This window comes from Saccopteryx leptura, chromosome 3 (assembly GCF_036850995.1).
Source record: "Saccopteryx leptura isolate mSacLep1 chromosome 3, mSacLep1_pri_phased_curated, whole genome shotgun sequence".
NCBI lineage: Eukaryota > Metazoa > Chordata > Mammalia > Chiroptera > Emballonuridae > Saccopteryx > Saccopteryx leptura.
In genome coordinates, this window is record NC_089505.1 from 64111471 (window position 1) to 64129470 (window position 18000).

An 18000-nucleotide genomic window follows, 5' to 3' on the forward strand; every position below is an offset into this window, starting at 1 on the left:
TTCTCTTTCCTTTTTTTTTCTTTAAAGTGAAGATATTTTTGGATTATTTTCAAGTATTTGGTTTTTAAAAAATTATGTAAGAGAAAATAAGTATTGTCTTCTATTTCATTAAAGGTACAAGGCTATCTTTTTTTTTTTTTTTTTTTTTTTGTATGTTTCTGAAGTTGGAAATGGGGAGGCAGTCAGACAGACTCCTGCATGCGCCCCACCGGGATCCACCTGGCACGCCCACCAGGGGGCGATGCTCTGTCGCAACCAGAGCCATTCTAGCGCCTGAGGCAGAGGCCATAGAGCCATCCTCAGTGCCCGCGCCAACTTTGCTCCAATGGAGCCTTGGCTGCAGGATGGGAAGAGAGAGACAGAGAGGAAGGAGAGGGGGAGGGGTGGAGAAGCAGATGGGCACTTGTCCTGTGTGCCCTGGCTGGGAATCGAACCCAGAACTCCTGCACGCCAGGCCGATGCTCTACCACTGAGCCAACCGGCCAGGGCCTATCTTTTCTTAAATGTAATGAATATTTTGATTTTAATGAGAGTTATTTTCATGTAGAAAATTGAGTTTATAGAGAAATGTAAAGAATAAAGGAAAAATCACCCTACTCCTAATATTCCTGGTAATATTTTGGTGAAAACGACTCTGGTCATTTCTCCATTTCTCTATTCATTTGTGAACCTCTCCCCCCACCTCTGTGTGTGTGTGTGTATATATATGTGCCTTTACAGAGCTATAATTACATGGGGTGGGGCAAAAGTAAGTTTATAATTGTTTGTATGGAAAATAATACAATAATTAATAAATAATAATACAAGAATAAACAACTGTAAGTCTACTTTGGCTCACCCTAGACATATACAGTTGACATGTTTACCAAGGTATTCTGTAACCTGCTTTTGAGAGATTCAACAATATTTCATAAAAATTTAGTTACATCAGTGAATATAGCCAATCATTCACTTCATTGTACTGTTGTGGTGTGGGGGTGCAGCACTGAACAAAGAAACCCCTGTCTGCATGAAGCTGACATTCTAGAGACAGACAACTGAAAAAAATATATAATGCCAAGTAGTCAATGTAGTAATGGGGGGGGGGGGGGAAGCAGGTAGAAACTTAGAGTGATAGAGAATGCTAATTAGATGTCATTTTAAAACGGTGAACTACATTATTTCTCTGATTACAGATAAAATAGCACTCATATCATTGTGACAGTACTACTGTGTGACTTAGAAAGTGAGAGCCCCTCAAAATCTCCTTTCTGTCACCCACCCCAGACTGTTACATTTTAGTATCTATAGGCATAATGGCATAATAGCCACTTACTTCCTAGCCTGGAGCTTGGGCCACTTACTTCCCCTCAATGTCTTAGTTTCCCATCTGTATCAGTTATTTCTCCTCAATGCCCCTGTAATGTGGGATGATACTAGTCCCCATTTCATAGTGTTGTGAAAATTAAATGAGTTATATGAAAAAGCTTAGAATAATGCCTGGCTCTTTTTTTTTCTTTTTTAAGTGAAAGGAGAGGAAATAGTGAGACAGACTCCTGCATGTGCCACCCCCCACCAGGATCTACCTGGCAGACCCCATCTGGGGCCAATGCTCGAATCAACCAAGCTATTTTTAGTGCGTGAGGCTTAAGCCATCAGTTGGGATCAATGGAGGTATCCTCAGTGCCTGGGGCCATGCTCAAGCCAGTTACGCCACTAAGATTTTATTTTATTTTATTTTTTCTGGAGGTGGGAGGAAGAGAGAGAGAGAAGGAGCAAGATGCATTTATATGTGTCTTGACTGGGCAAGCCTGGGGTCTCAAACTGGCAACCTTAGCATTCCAGGTTGACACTCTATCCATTGTGCCACCACAGGTCAACGCCAGGCTTCTAGTAAGTGCTGTATAGTTATTGTCTGTTTTTATTAACAATTTTTGAGTTTGTTGTCCTTGTTAGTGGTTGCTTAGTATCCCAGCATATACATATTTCTCTAACCCAGTGGTTTTGAAACATTTTGGTCTGATGATCCTTTTATACTTTTAAAAATTATTGAGGACACCAATGGGCTTTAATTATGCAGGGTTTATCTATCAATATTTGTTGCTCTATTACAAATTAAAAACAACAATTTAAAGATACCTATGAATTCCTAGTATATGTTAATCTCAATAATGGGTTTATGAAAAATATATTTTCTAAGGCGAAAAAATTTAGGAAGAAATGTGGTATTGTTTTACATTTTTGCAGATCTCTTGAATGGCTTAATAGAAAACTGCTAGAGTCTCCTTTGTGTTCCTGCACTGAGTCTGTTGTGCTACCTTTGGCTTGATGTAGTACATGCAGAAAAATCTGCCTTGCATAGATACATGTTTGGACAAGGAATACTTTAATACCTTTTTAGGTAATTGTGCGTATCCTTTTTAGCTAACACATTAAAACTGGACAAGTGGTAGTTTCCACAAGGTTGGTTGCAATGTGGAATCTGAAACACATCGGTGAACTCTTTTGTATCTAGTTACACTAACATCTACTGGTGGATCCGGCCCTTTGCCTGGATATTTTACCCATTTTGTCACAACATGTATTGGTCATTTGGAAACATTGGTTCACTTTGTTGTGCAGCTCTTCCAAATGTCCCATTTCATTATGCAATATCAGGAAGTCACATTTGCTAATCTCCTCACTGACCTCACCGGGAAAGGCCTTCAGCGTCCAAGGGCTGTCAAGCACATGGCGGCAGAGACAAGGTTTCCCCAATTCCAATTTTCGCTTTGACATTTGAATTTTATCATTGGCAACAAATCCTGTCAGCTGTTTTTCTGGACATGACAGGCTCAGTCTGTTCATTTCTGAGAAAATGCCTGCTGGACCCCTGAGGCTGAAGACCCGTCCTGTCTGTCGGTAGTTCTTTCAAGTAAAAACAGCATTCCTTGAAAAAGTGGCTAACTTAGCTCAAAACTCGATTGCACAAGTGCTTCTCCTGAGACAACTGTTGCACCTTGGTGTGCAGCAGGTGCGTACTTCCCATTTTGTCACAGAGTGGTACAGCGCTATGTGCTCAGGGCTTGAGTGCAGTAAAATTAATAGTCTTTATAGCGTCATCAAGGATATTCCCAGGTTTAATTTCCTGTGTTTTATCTGTCTGTTTGTCTGTCTATCTATCTACTGATGTTTCCCTCCTGGTCCCCCCAGACTGTGTGGCATTGGAGAGTACAATGACTACTAATAACATTTGATGCCACTGGCTGAATTTCTGTTAATGGCACCAGCATATTTGCCCATCATTACTTTTGCATCATTAGTGCAAATGTCAACATAGCCCAGAGGGCAAATAACATCTTAGTATTATTATGCAAATAGTTTTGACCTCTTGGACTCCCTGAAAAGGTCTCAGGGATCCCCAGGCGTTTACAGACAGTACTGGGAAAGCCACAGTCCTCAGCTGTCACCCATAGTTGAGCTTTTAGGTTCTTTCCAGTCCCCCTCTGATGGTGTCCGTGTGCCAGCACCTTGGACAGGGCCACCTTCAGCAGGCGCAGTGTAGGAAAGCCCGGCTATGCCCAGGTGTGTGGGTGTGTGCTCTGGATATGGCCGTGTTGTGTCTTGTGTCAGCTCCACCCACCCTCTCCCAACAGAGCAGTGAGTCAGTCACCCTTGACCTGCTGACCTACACAGATCTGGAGTCCCTCCGGAACCGCAAGATGGGGGGCCGCCCAGGCCCCTTGGCCTCGAGGTCGGCCCAGCTCAACTCCAAGCGCTACCTGATCCTCATCTACTCCGTGGAGTTTGACAGGTGGGACAAAGGGATGGCCATAGGTCCAGGCTGGTGGGCAGGTGGGAGAGGATGTGGCTAGACCTCAGGAACCCTGGTACCCAGGGCAAGGTGAGGATGTTGCTTAAACCTTACCTTTGGAATCTTCAGTGTTGAGGCTTGCATCATTTAGTGTTGTGTTTGGGTACAAGCAGCAGGATAGCCCTTGCAGCGCCTTAAACAGTTTATCACTTAACAAGATGTCTAGGTAGGTGGTGGCAACTCAACAGTTTCATTAGGGACTCAGGCTTCTTACGGTTTTCTGTTTATTTTCTTTTGTCTTTTTCTTTTTTCTTTAGGTGAGAGGAGGGGAGATAGTGAGGCAGATCCCCACATGTGCTCTGATGGATTCACACAGCAACCCTGCCTGAGACTGATGCTCCAGTACTGAGCTATCTTTAGTGCCAGAGGCTGATGCATTCTGATCAACTAAGCTATCCTCAGTGCCGAGAGCCGATGCTTGAATCAATCGAGCTACTGGCAGCAGGGGAGGGGAAGAAGGAGAGAATGAGGGGGGGGGGGAGAGAAGCAAATGGTTCCTTTTTCTGTGTGTCCTAACTGGGAATCTAACCTGGGATGTTCATATGCTGAGCCAAAGCTCTATCCACGGAGCCACTGGCCAAGGCCTTCTTTTGTCATCCTTAACGAGTTAGCTTTTTGATTTGGTTCGTATCTCTTCATGGTGACAAAATGGCTGTGGACCTCCAGGCATTGCATATGTATCCAAGAAAGAGGAAGAGGAACAGGGCTGTGCTAGCCAATTGCATCTACTGTTTTTTGTCAGGGAAACAAAAGTGTTCCCAGAAGTCTCCCAACAGATTTACTATATTTTGCCAGAAATGGTCACATGGCCTTTGCCTGAAGTGGTCACATGGAAAGGATGCTGGGAAAATGACTGGCTGTCTGTCTTTATAAATGGAGGCAGCAAGGGAGAAGGGAGTTGGGTATGGCAGTTGGGTAGCTGGGGACAGTGTCTGCTCCTTTGTTAACTGCTCCTGGATTTGCTAGTGGGAAGTTATCAATCTATGAATAGCACCTGGTGGGTCAGATAATCAAGGTGTCCTACCTTTTTCCAGCCAAGGGGGACCCAGGTCAGGTCATCTTGAGTCTCCTACTGTGGAATCTCACCTAGGATTGTGCTTGGTTGCAAATCACATGACCCAGTGGTTCCACGATTGCTGTATGAGAGGGTCTTAGGGGTGGCTGACTGGTGCAAAGAGGGCAGGGAGGGGGCTCAAAGCTGCATTTGGAACTTAAGCCTCTAGGAGTGAGAGTTGGGAATTGTGTGTTTTTGTACTTTAAGGCTCTCGGGGTCTGGTAGGTACCCTTAGGGATTCTTGGCCTCTGAGATGCTGTGGTTCTAATCCTCCTCAGGATTCACTACCCGCTGCCCCTCCCGTACCAGGGCAAGCCAGACCCCGTGGTCCTTCAGGGCGTCATCCGTTCACTGAAGGAGGAGCTGGGCCGCCTGCGAGGGCTGGATGGCCAGGACCCTCGGGACATCCGGGATTCCGAGATCTGGCACTTGCGGGAGCAGTGAGTCTGGGAGGGGTGGACAGTTGGGGCTGGGGGGCACATCCCATCATGCACTGTGGGACCCCATGCTCAGGACTTTTGGGAGGACTACAGTCCCTCATTCACTGAATATTTATTCTGAACTCTTCTCTGTGCCCGCCTTGTGCTTGGTGGTGTTGGGGACACAGTGGTGACCGAGACAATCCTGACCCTTCCTTTCTGGGACTTCCAGTCCTATGGGGGAGACAGATCTGTGAAGTTGCAGAGTGGGCACAGTGGGGGACCCCAGAAAGGAAACCTGGTAAGGGGTGGTATTCCAGGTAAAGGGAACAGGATGTGCAAAGACAGGGGGAGAGGAAGTGCTATATTTAGCGCCTCTTTTGTGCTGGTCCCTCCTTGCCCCTCCTGTGAGTGAGATACACGTTGATCACATAACCTCCCGAGTATATCACTGCAAATGGAGATGCAGTTGGTCAAGAAAGGGAGGCTGTGCTGTGACAGGACCTGACGGGGTCTTGGGGTGGGTCAGAGACTGGTGTGGGGAAGGGTGTTCTTTCTAGACAGAGGGAACAGCATGTACAAAGGCCTTGTGTTAGGTGCGAATGTGCTGAGAACAAGGGAACTGAAAGTGAAGTGAAGAGAGCAAATGCTTTTGACATACTGAGTGCCTGCTGTGTGCTGGGGCTGAATTGGGGACTTGGTCCACCTGGAGGGGGCCCCAAACATTAGGGAGGGCTAATATTTTTAGTAGGAGTAGTAGCAGTAGTAGTGTTTGCAGTGGCAGCATTAGCTGTGGGAGAGCTAATATTTGTGGTAGTAGTAATAGTAATGATATAATACCAGTAGCAAATGTTATGGAGCATTTAACTGGGTAGCAAGGACTCTGTTCAGTGCTTTATGATTTTAATTCATTTAATCCTCACAAAGTAGGCATTGCTATTGTCCCTATTTTACAGAAGAGGAAACTGAGGACCAGAGAGGGTAGAGAACTTGTCCCAGGTCACACAGTGATATGGCCAGGCTAGACCTTGAATCCAGGCAGCCCCTTTGGGTTCTGCAGCCACTGAGTACTGTTGCCATCTGCGGCCCTGGACCAAGCCCTCAGTGTTTACAGGTTGGCTCAGCCCTCTCCCCTCCCGGGTGTGCGAGCTTAGGGGGTGGAGAACCGTATGTTTCTTCCTGGAGGGGCTTGGCTGTGCAGTGCTGGAAGCAGGGTAAGTTCATCCTCAGGACCAGCCCTCAGGCCTGGTTGGGTGTGTGCCGGCATGCGTGTGTGTTTCCCAGGATGACCACAAGGTGGCGCCCTCTGCACGGAGATCCCACAGCTTGACAGTGGCTTCTTTTCTCCTTCCCAATTTGGAGTCCGAGAGTTTGGGAAGGCTCCCAGATTTATTCATTCATTCATCCAACATTTATTTAACGAGTTTATACTGTATGCCAGGCACATCATCCGACGCTATTAATATTTAATGAGCCCTTACTCAGTGCCAGACTTGGTCTAACCCCCTTCCTAGATTCCTACAACGTTATAGGTAGGTATTGTTATTGTCCCACTTCATGGAGATGTGAAGCGAAACTGCCCAAAGTCAGCCAGCTTGTAGTAAGTGTAGCAGAGTTGGATGTAGGCAGCCTGGTCACAGAGCCCGGGTTCCTACTCAGTGACAGATAGCTGGTGACTGCCCTCATGGTGGGAGGATCCAGACAGAAACCACTGATAACACCAGTTGGGAAGCCAGGAAGGGAGTGCACAGAGGGCCCGGAAGCAGAGGACCGGGATGTGCCGCCTGCTGCGGCAGCCAGGCTTCCCTGGGAGGTGATGTTGGAAGGCTGAGTGCAGTCGTTCCTGCTCGGAGAAGGAGAGGTTCAGGAGTGGGGAGTGACATTTGCTCAGAGAAGTTTGGCGGGCGCAACCCCAGAAGAGGGAGCTGGGTGAGGGGGCGAGGGGGCTAGGGGGCTGTCTGCTGGAAGGGGCTGAGTGGGAAGCTCCGTGGAGAGTTTGGGGGAGCCACAGAGTTTGGAAAACATTTTATTAGGAAAAATTCCAAGTACACAACAAAAGTAGACAATAGTATAATGTGTGTATCCTTGTGTCCAAGTTTCAGCGGTCATGACACTGCCCATCTTGTTGGATCTGCGTTCTGCCCTGTCCCTTGAGAAGCAAATTGCAAACCCCCTCCCTTGGAAACACTTCAATATGTACCTCTAACATGCAAGGGCATTTAAAACAGAAGTGCTGTTATCACATACAACAAAGGTAACAAAAATTCCTTAACGTGTGTATGTGTTGACACTTCTGATTATCTCACAGATGTCTTTTGTAATTGGCTTGTGTGAATTATTACGGCCACACATGGCAATCTGTTGATGTGTTTCTTAAATCTCTTGATTTATTACGGTTTCTCCGTTTTTTCATGCTACTTATTTGTGGAAGAAGCCAGGGTATTTCTCTTGTTGAGTTTTCTACAGTCTGGATTTTGTTCATTTTATCTCCATGGTTAATATTGCTCTGTTTTTCATATTTCTGGTGAAATAGTTATCAAACCCATCGGCTAATCAGATTCAGGTGTTAGAAAGACACCTTCCTTGTTGGTGCTGTGTACCTGCCTCCTGAGTCAGGGCGCTGGACTGACGGTTCCGATGTCAAAGCTGGATCCCTCTCTGATCAAGTTCCTACAGCCCACCTCTCTTGGTAGTTTTCATTTGCATTTCCTGTTCCCGTGGGGCTGAGCACTTCTTCACGTGTGTAGTAGCCACGTGGCTTTCCTCTTGTGTGAATTGTCTGTTTTTCTTCTAATCGTCTATTTCTTCCTGATTTCCAGGAGTTCTTCATATGGTCTGATAGGACCGCTTCCCCTGCCCTTTTCACTCTCTTAATAATGTCTTTGGAACAGACACTCTTCATTTTTATGTAGACTTATTTATAATATTTTTCTTTGCAGTCTTGTCTTAGACTCCTTTACTCCCAATGTCATGAAAATATTCTCCCATATCATCATTTGTAATTCTTTTGTGTTTTGCTTTTCACATTCATGCCCACTTGGAATTGATTTTGGGTGAGGTAGCGGGCCTTTCCTATGACCTGTCAACCATCCCAGTGCCGTTTATTGTAAAGATTGTCCTTTCCTTTCTGCTCAGCCATTGTCACCTTTATCACAAACCACGTTTATACACAGGTGAGGTTCTTCAGTCCATTGGTTTATTTATCTATCCTGGTTCCAGTGCCATACTGTTTTTATTACTGTAAGTTTATAATTAGCCTGATATTGGATAGAGCGAGTATTATCCCTTTTTTTCAAGATATTTTTGGTTATTTTTGACAATTTGAATTGCTGTATAAATTTCAGAATCAATATGTTTTTCAATACAAGCACATAAAACTTGTTGGAAATTTTATTGGTATTGAATTGCATTGAATCAATAGAACTGTTTAGGGAGAGCTGAAATCTGTATAAAAACTGTAGTGTGTATCCAATCTATGAACAGAGTTTATCTCTCTACATTTATTTGTCTTAGTTAATGTCTCAGTAATGCTGTTCCACCACACTTTGGATGCTTTTGTTAATAGTTTCTTTACTTTAAATATAAATCACATTGTTTTTTGTATAATTGATATTTACATATTGATTTCATATCTAGTAACTTCAGATTTCTTGTTTCTAATAATTTATTGTTAGAGTGTCTTTGGTTTTCAATGTTTATAATTACCTGCAAATGAGTGTTTTGTTTATTCCCTCTCAATCCTTATCTTTCATTTATATTTCTTGCCTCATTGCTCTGGCTAGGACCTCCAATACCATGTTGAGAAGTAGGAATAGGTGGTATCTTTGTCTTGTTTTTTTTTTTTTTTTTTTTTTTTTTTCTGTATTTTTTTGAAGTTGGAAACGGGGAGGCAGTCAGACAGACTCCCGCATGCGCCCGACCAGGATCCACCCAGCATGCCCACCAGGGGGCGATGCTCTTGCCCATCTGGGGCGTAGCTCTGTTGCAACCAGAGCCATTCTAGCGCCTGAGGCAGAGGCCACAGAGCCATCCTCAGCGCCCGGGCCAACTTTGCTCCAATGGAGCCTTGTCTGCGGGAGGGGAAGAGAGAGACAGAGAGGAAGGAGAGGGAGAGGGGTGGAGAAGCAGATGGGCGCTTCTCCTGTGTGCCCTGGCTGGGAATTGAACCTGGGACTCCCGCACTCCAGGCTGACGCTCTAGCTCTGAGCCAACCGGCCAGGGTCCTTGTCTTCTTGATTGCAGAGGGTAAGTTCAATATTTGGCCCAAAATGTAAACATCTATATATTTTTTTCAGATCCTTGATTAATTTTAATTTTTAGGCAAGGTGAGAACAAGCAGCTATTGATCAGTGGCTAGATTTTTCTTTTTTTTTTCTTTTTGGGTATTTTTCTGAAGCTGGAAACGGGGAGGCAGTCAGACAGACTCCCACATGCACCCGACCGGGATCCACCTGGCACGCCCACCAGGGGGCGATGCTCTGCCCATTTGGGGCATCACTCTGTTGCAACCAGAGCCATTCTAGCGCCTGAGGCAGAGGCCACAGAGCCATCCCCAGCGCCCAGGCCATCCTTGCTCCAATGGAGCCTTGGCTGCAGGAGGGGAAGAGAGAGACAGAGAGGAAGGAGAGGGGGAGGGGTGGAGAAGCAGATGGATGCTTCTCCTGTGTGCCCTGGCCGGGAATCGAATCCGGGACTTCTGCACGCCAGGCCAACGCTCTACCACTGAGCCAACCGGCCAGGGCCAAGAGTTTTCATTAGGAGTTTTAAAAGGTAATGATTTAATTCCATAATTCTTTCTGCTTTTGTTAGCTGGAATTCTTCATAAAGAAAAGCATCATCTCATCAACTGTTTGGTTTCCTGAGGTACAATTCGTATGGGAAAGGCATGATTAATGCTTGATTTTGTTTTTACTTTAACTTTTCTCAGAAAAGTTGGTTCCCTTATACCCTTATATCCTTTGTGGAGATCAATGAGTTTTGTTTAGTTTTTGCTATCATTAGGAACTTGAATTTAAACTTAATTGATGTCATGTTGATTTCCTATGGCTGCTGTGACAAATGACCATAAATTTGGTGGTTTGATACAACAGAAACTTATCCTGTTCCATTTCTGGAGACCAGAAACTTGAGATCACTTTCACTGGGCTGAGATGAAGGTGTCGGCAGAGCAGTGCTCCACCCAGAGGCTTGACAGGAGAACCCATTTCCTGTCTCTTCCAGCTTCTGGTGGCTGTCATCATTCTTGGGCTTATAACCATATGTCAATCAGTCTCTCTGCCTTTGTAATTACATTGCCTTCTCCTTCTCTGTGTCTAATCTCTCTCCACTTCTCTCTTATAAAGATGCTGGGAATTATATTTAGGCGCCACTTTGATAATCTCCTTATGTCAAGGTGCTTGATTTTATCAGCTGTAAAGTCTTTTTTTTCCATATAAGGTAATAGTCACAGGTTTTAGGGATATATTTTGGGGGTGCTTATTCAGCCTGCCACAGATGTTTGTAGTTCGTTATTTATTGCAGGTGTTCTTTTGACGCACTGTCCTTTCTTTGGCTAGTAGGAACATCCTCATGTTGGCTCCTACTTTCTTTTGAAATGACCCCCATAATTTTTGATGGCTTCCATGTTTTCTGGAAAGTCAAGATGTTTGGACTTTCTTTTGCTTTTCTAGCCTCAGAACTGGTATAAGTAATTTTTCCAAGGAGCTCTGGTTTCTTTTAGTGGGAAGTTGTATTTATAGATCACAGTCTATCTGGTTGTTGGCGGTGCTTGTTGCCATTGGGTTGACATAGCTTTTAGGCCTTTTTAGTGGAGTCAGAAAGTAGATAGGTTTTTAGAAATAGAAAAATGACGTCTATTTATTTAACCTCTTTGATTTGTATGTCTTTTCTCGTACTGAATATCTTAGTTTCTAGTAATAGTAATGTGATTATTTATATTCTTTATCCTAATAATACCAATATAATTACTACTACTAAGAGTACTGAGCCTGACCAGGAGGTGGTACAGTGGATAGAGCACTGACCCAGGATGCTGAGGACCCAGGTTCAAAACCCCAAGGTTGCCAGCTTGAGCACGGGGTTACAGGCTTGAGCATAGACATGACCTCATGGTTCCTGGCTTGAGCCCAAGGTCTCTGGCTTGAGCAAGGAGTCACTGGCTCTGCTGGAACTCCCCAGTCAAGGCACATATGAGAAAGCAATCAGTGAACAATGAAAGTGCTACAACTATAAGGTCATGCTTTTCATCTCCTTTCCTGTCTGTCTCTTTCTCTGTGTGTGTCTCTCTCTTTTGCTAAGAAAAGAGTACTGAATGAAGTTTAGATTTCTTTGCAATTCTTTTTGTCCTTATACTGTTTCCTACTTGCTAAAATAAAGCTTTTTGGTCACTTGACATGATTTTCCAGTATGCCACTAACTTTGATATAGTTGGATCTGTTTGAACCAGTTTTTTTTTCTTTTCCTTTTTTTTTAGTGAGAGAGAGGAAAAAAAGGACAGAGGGAGGGAGGAAGGGAGAGAGATGAGAAGCATCAACTCGTAGTTGCGTCGTGTTAGTTGTTCACTGATTGCTTCTCATATCTGCCTTGACTGGGGGGCTTCAGCAGAGCCAGTGACCCCTTGCTCAAGTCAGTGACCTTTGAGCTCAAGCCAGTGACCATGGAATCCTGTCGATGATCCCATGCTCCGTGATCGTGTGCTCAAGCTGGCGACCTCAGGGCTTCCATCCTGGATCCTCAGTGTCCCAGGTCGACACTCTGTGCACTGCGCCACCACCAGTCAGGCTGAGCCAGTTTCTTTTAAAAATTTTAGCAATTGATTTTGTTAAAATTTATTTACATACAATATTTTCCTAGTTCAAATTCAATACCAAAAAAAGAGTACATGCAGAGGGGTCCTGCTTATATCCCTATTGTCACTGCTGTTCCTGCTTTTAAAACCTTTTTGATTTATCCTTATATATTTTAGACAGTATGAACACATATAATGTATAATTCCCCCTTTCCTTTTATGTAAAAAGATATACTAAACATTTTTCTGTACTGTTTTCAAACTTACATCCTGGCCACCACTTGGTGACAGGACACAGAGCTCTTCTTTGTTCCTTCTTATAGTTGTGTGGCACTCAGTTTAGTGGATCTACCTTAGAAATCCAACTAGTTCTTTGTTGGTGTACAGTTTGGTTATTTCTACTCTTTTGCTATCACAAATAGGGCTGCAAGTTAATAGCCTTGTGTGCACATCTTTTTCTCAAAGAAGGGTTTTGAGCACTGTAGTGACCTAATTATATTTGCATTTTACAAAGTCTCCTGGTGAGTGGGAGGCAGTGAGACCGGGCTAAGGGGTCAGGGGGAGGCTGGCTGGGGTCAGGACCTCAGTGTTGGGCTCTGAGGTTATAGAGGACAGGTCAGTGATATTTTGGAATTAGAGCTCAACACAGCTGTGTCCGCTCATGGGGTGGATGGCGGTAATGTGGCCATGCTCCTTGTAACGTAGGGAGAAGGTGGAGGAGGGGAGATGAAATGATGGTGCGTTCCCACTCCTGGGAGGAATAGGGATGAAAGGACCGTTCCCCTCTGCTCCCCTCCCCGCCCCCTAGCTTTCGCTTTCTTCCCTCTATCTCCTCCGCCAGGGTGTCGCGCCTGGCTGCTGAGAAGCGCGAGCTGGAGGTCCAGCTGGGGCGATCGCGCGAAGAGGCGCTGGCCGGGCGGGCCGCGCGCCAGGAGGCCGAGGCGCTGCGCGGGCTCGTGCGCGGGCTGGAGCTGGAACTGCGGCAAGAGCGCGGGCTCGGGACCCGCGGGTCTGGCCGCCGCAGCCAAGACTGCCGCCGCCTGGCGAAGGAGGTGAGGGAGCGCTGCGGCCGGCGGGGGTGGCTTTCGGGCAGACCTGGGCCTCAGATTGGACCTCTGCGCTCCTGTCTCCTCCCGGCAGCTGGAGGAGGTGAAGGCGTCAGAGCGGAGCCTGCGCGCCCGGCTGAAGACGCTGAACAGCGAGCTGGCCACGTACAGGAGGGGGTGAGGGGCGTGGCTCGGGGGCGGGGCCTCGGAGCAGCCGACCCCGCCTGCAGGTGGGCTGCGGACCAGCGGGGCCGGGCGGAGTCTGAGGGAGGTTGGGCGGGGCCCGGGCTGGATGGAGAGGGTGGGTGGAGCCTGAGGATGGGCGGGCCTGAAGGGGTAGGAGAAGCCTAACGGACTGTGGGCGGGGCGGCGTAGGGGATTAGGATAGTTGGAAAAAGGTGAATGGGGTCGGGAGGGATGGGCAGGGCTTGAAGCGGCTTTCAGGAGGTTGGGGCTGGACTAAGGGACTGGGGAGGGGCAGGGCCTGAGGGTTGAACGAAAAGGCGCGACCCAGCAGGTGGGGATCTGGATGATCTCTGCTGGTGTTTATTGGGGGTGGGTGGTGGAAAATTGGTGTTAGAAAACCAGGTAGCTGTGGGAGACCTCAGGAGGAGGGTCAGGTGAAGGGGGTAGGTAGTTAGGCTGTCGGGAATGGCAGGTGGTTTTTTTTGGAAGGGGTAATGGGACTTCTTGAGGGCAGAGCCTAGGAGAAGGTTCTGTGAAGGTCTAGAAACTAATGGGCCTGAAGATTCGAAGATGATGAAGTCCGGGGGAGGCTTGGGATAGGAGTTGTTATGGCCGGTGGGAAACTGACAGTGGGGCCCTGCGCTCCCAGGAGACGGACTCCACCAGTGGTGCCACACCCAGCCCGGGAGGACAGGGCTTCATCGTCCCGGGAGCGCTCCACGTCGCGTGGCCGCGGCGCCGCCCGCTCCTCATCCCGGGAGAGTGGCCGCGGGGGCCGGGGTCGAGGCCACCCTGCCTGCCCCTCTCCCTCGCCCACAGGTTTGTGCCAGCCCTGCCCTTCCTGTGGGAGGACATGGAACGGACTAGAGCGGTGGAGGCACGATCCCGTGACCGCAGCTTCTTCACTCCACACCCCACCCCACCCCATCCTAGGTGGTCGTATGCCCCGCTTTGACCCCACAGCCTTTGTGAAAGCCAAGGAGAAGAAGCTGAGAGAAATCAAGATGAAGTTAGCGTCCATTTCCTCTTCACCTGCCCATATCCTTGCCTCTTTACCAGTACCCTCATTTGTCCCCGTCTCCCATCTGTCACCATCCTCTGGTCACCCGCTCCATCTCTTTCCTTCCCTTGCGTGACCTCAGGCGGGTCACCGCCCCGGCTGTGACCCACGGGGGCGCCGCGATGCCCTTCCCCGCATTAGTCAGGCGCACAGGCGCAGTCTCCTTTCGGTTCCCCAGGCAGCAGCGGAACCGATTCGGCAGCGGAGGAAGCGGGGACGCGCCGTCCATCTCCTGGGCTCGCCAGACTCGTCCCTCTGCTCCCGTGACCGGTCGAGGGAACGCGGCTAGCCGCTCTCGAAACCGCAGCTCCTCGGGTAACCGGGCTGGAGCGCGCCGGGCCGGCAGGTGGGCCGGGCGGGGCCGGAGAGTGCTGGCGGCTCACCGTCTCCTCCTCCCTCTAGTGGACAGTTTCCGCAGCCGCTGCTCGTCCGCCAGCTCCTGCAGCGAGTTCGAGGATTTCTCTGAATCCCTCCATAGAGGGTAAAACTTGGGTGGGGGGAAAGGACCGCCTCCAAACGTTCGTCTGGGAGACAGGAAACAGTCTTTTGCGGGGAAATTAAGTGACAGAGCCTTGAAACTCGGAGAGGGGGAGGTGGGAGGTGCCAAAGACTCTTCCCATTGGTCCTTCAATCCGCCTTCCTCAGTGTTCACCGCCGCCGCGGGAAGCACCTCAGCCCCACAACCTTGAGTGGGTCCAATACGGTGAGTGCCTTTCCTCAGGCTTTGGAGGAGGGGCAGATGAAACCGCCAGAAGCCAATGTTCCCTTCTCCGTGATTCTCTTCCGGGTGTCACGTTGTAGACATGCCTCTCAAATGGCTCTGGACACTTTTCAGACCACTGGACTGGAGGGGAGGATGGGGGTGGGCTGTGGGCAGAGGACGCTGGTTAAGACCATCAGCTCGGGCCACAAATCGCCTCATACCACCTGTGTGATTCCGAGGTCGTCAGCCTCTGTCTCATTTTCTTTATCAGTAAATGAAGATGATAGTATTCACCTCAGAGGGTTCTGGTGAAGTTAAAAAGTTATTTTGTATAGTTGCCTAAAAGATGTCAGATGTTATTTTTTTCTGAGGTCCTTAAGTTCAGAATTTTCTTGTGGGATTTCGGGGGACAGGAATAGAGGGAGGGTGCCTGACCCCTTGCATGCCTTCCTCAGCTGCAGAAGTCCACCCCCGTGGAACGAAGCCGCCATCAGAGACATCTGGCCAATTCGGGGGGCTGGGTCCCCAACAAAGGTGAGGCTGGGACTCCACATCTCCCCCTCATGCCCCAGAGGCTGCTGGCAGCGTGTTGGGCCCTGGAGGTCTCTATGGCTTCAGGCCCCTCACAGCCCTCCACACCCATGCCTGCTCTCACAGAGTACTGCTCCGACTACCAGGCGCCCGACATGGCCGAAATAGACTCCCGTTTGAAGGCCTTGCAGGAATACATGAACCGACTGGACACTCGATCATGACCTCGGAGAGGGAGCATTGTCCCTCTGTCCCCTATCCACCTTTGGATTCAGCGTGGGGGTGGGGCTTGTGTGTTTCCAGTTCCGCCCAGGCCCCGCCCCTCCTGGTGCTTTTAGGGTATCAAATGTGTGAGGCCCTTACCCCTCCTGCTCCCCCAGACATCGCATGCTGGGACGGAGGGTATGTGCATTTTATAAATAAACATATTTGCCCTTGGAATCCCTCACCTTATGATTGAAGGGTGGGAGTGGAGGGGGTAGGTATGGATACAGGGGGGAGGTATAGTTGGGGCCTGTGTATATTTCTGGGCATGTTTGTGTGACTGAGGGGCAGATTTGGTTTCAGGCTCAGGAAAAATTTGCATTCTCTAAAGCCGTGAAAGTTGGAGACCTGTGGGCATTACTGAGCAGCCCGTCCTCAGAGGGGTCTAAGCAGAGATTCTGCACAGGATGTCTGGCTGTGTGGTGGAGAGGGATGTTTTGTAGCATGGTTCACTGCCCGGGAGACCCCCCCCCCCCCCCCCGAGCTGCTGCTGGTGACATCTGGGCTGGCTTGGTGCTGATTCCTGCACTCTGACCTGACACCTCTGGGTTCTGAGCTGTGATGTGCCTTCTGAGCTAGCATCTCTGGGTTTTGAGCACCAGTGAGGACAGAGTGCTGGGAGGTGGGGGGGTGGCTGAGGTCTGGGAGGGGTGTGGGGAGGGGAGCATGTGGCAGATACAGAAGCACAGTTTGAGTTGCATCTTTATTGGAGGGGAGGGGAGGCTGTGGATTTATGACTGGGGGTAGAGATAGACAAGGGCTTACTCCCTGTAATGTGGCCATTTCTGGATGATTTCGTAGAGCTGGTCCCCTGGAGAGAGCGTCTGCTGCACATCCCGGTGCCCTTTGACCTCGTAGTTGGATAGCAGAGCTCCCCGTGCCACTCCACAAGCCAGCAGACTCTTGGCTGCCCGGATGGCCCGTGGTGGGGGTGACCGCTCTGGGGGAGGCAGAGGCAGGAGTTAAGTTGGAGCTTCCTCAAGGGCAGAAGTAGTGTGGGGTAATGGTTCCAATTGTGCATTCCCACCTGGCTCCCTAGGGCCCCAAACCCAGTCTGCCACTCTCTAGCAATGACTTAACCTCTGTGCCCCAGTTTCCTCCTATGTGAAAGAAGAGAATAATGGCACCTGCCACAGGGTTATGGGGCCATAAAATGAGTTACTTTAGGTAAAGCCCACCGATGGTGCCTGGTGCAGCGTGTGTGGCTGTTATGGTTCTTGCTCATTTGCCCTCTGTCCCCAGGCCTTGGGGCCTACCCACCACAGCACTTCAAGCACTTCTTACGCACCATGGACTAGCCTAAGTACTTTTATATAGAGTAATCCTCCTCTGAACCGTGCTGCTGAAAATGGTCACTATCCACAAAGGAGAAAATGAAGCCCTGCAAAGCTGAGTCACTTATCAAAGGTCACAGAGCTTGTGGGTGGCAGAGCCTCTCAACAGCTACACACCACACTGTGCCCTCCCCCGGGCCCATGTCAGCCCCCTTTCCTGACCTGCAGGACAGTCACTCACCCATGTAGTTGCCCATGAAAGTGATGCCGATGGATATGGGGTTCCAGGTGACACCTGCATGGTCACCCTTGGTGTTCCAGCCCCGGCCCTCATACACGAGCCCATCTTCTCCAATCAGGAAGCTGTGGGGAGGGGGGGTGAGGGAGGTTGATGCAGGAAGGAGGGCTTCCTGGGAGAGGACTCCCTTCCCCTCCTCCACTTGCCTTGCCCCTGTTCCTGCCACACAATTTCTCCCACACTCCTTTTTATCCCCTCATCTTCAATAAGAACAATGACAGTGGCCCCTAAAAGGCCAAGCACAGTTCTGTACACACCTTGTTTCATCCTCATAGTAACTCATGAGTCACTGCTGCCCCCATTCTGTAGATCAGTGGTCCCCAACCTTTTTTGGGCCACGGACCAGTTTAATGTCAGAAAATATTTTCATGGACCAGCCTTTAGGATGGGACGAATAAATGTATCACGTGACCGAGACAAGTGTCAAGAGTGAGTCTTAGACAGATGTAAAAGAGGGAATCTGGTCATTTTTTAAAAATAAAACATCGTTCAGACTTAAATATAAATAAAACGGAAATAATGTAAGTTATTTATTCTTTCTCTGTG

At 48.6% G+C, this 18000-nt stretch overlaps 2 protein-coding genes across 2 annotated transcripts in view; one reads left to right on the forward strand and one right to left on the reverse strand.

Moving 5' to 3' along the window:
• CCDC61 (coiled-coil domain containing 61) overlaps positions 1-16059 on the forward strand; it is a 29249-nt gene extending 13190 nt beyond the window's left edge. Inside the window, exons 5-15 of the mRNA XM_066373810.1 lie at positions 3615-3772; positions 5165-5326; positions 12934-13144; positions 13233-13315; positions 13974-14143; positions 14258-14333; positions 14563-14699; positions 14787-14865; positions 15030-15087; positions 15543-15621; positions 15745-16059. Of these exons, the coding sequence (XP_066229907.1) occupies positions 3615-3772; positions 5165-5326; positions 12934-13144; positions 13233-13315; positions 13974-14143; positions 14258-14333; positions 14563-14699; positions 14787-14865; positions 15030-15087; positions 15543-15621; positions 15745-15842 (1311 nt within the window). The 3' untranslated portion in view covers positions 15843-16059. The remainder of the gene's footprint in view (positions 1-3614; positions 3773-5164; positions 5327-12933; positions 13145-13232; positions 13316-13973; positions 14144-14257; positions 14334-14562; positions 14700-14786; positions 14866-15029; positions 15088-15542; positions 15622-15744) is intronic.
• Positions 16060-16567: 508 nt separating this feature from the next.
• PGLYRP1 (peptidoglycan recognition protein 1) lies at positions 16568-17727 on the reverse strand. The gene is made up of 3 exons (XM_066372557.1): positions 17712-17727; positions 17398-17613; positions 16568-16822 (listed from the first exon to the last, which is right to left on the reverse strand). The coding sequence occupies exons 1-3, from the start codon at positions 17725-17727 to the stop codon at positions 16644-16646; spliced, it is 411 nt and encodes a 136-aa protein (XP_066228654.1). The 3' UTR covers positions 16568-16643.
• Positions 17728-18000: the final 273 nt, after the last annotated feature.

Excerpts from the sequence above, each read along its gene's own strand:
- PGLYRP1 (XM_066372557.1), bottom strand. Across the intron at positions 16,823-17,397 it reads TTTCATGGGCAACTACATGG|AGCGGTCACCCCCACCACGG; the intron begins GTGAGTGACTGT and ends TGCCTCCCCCAG.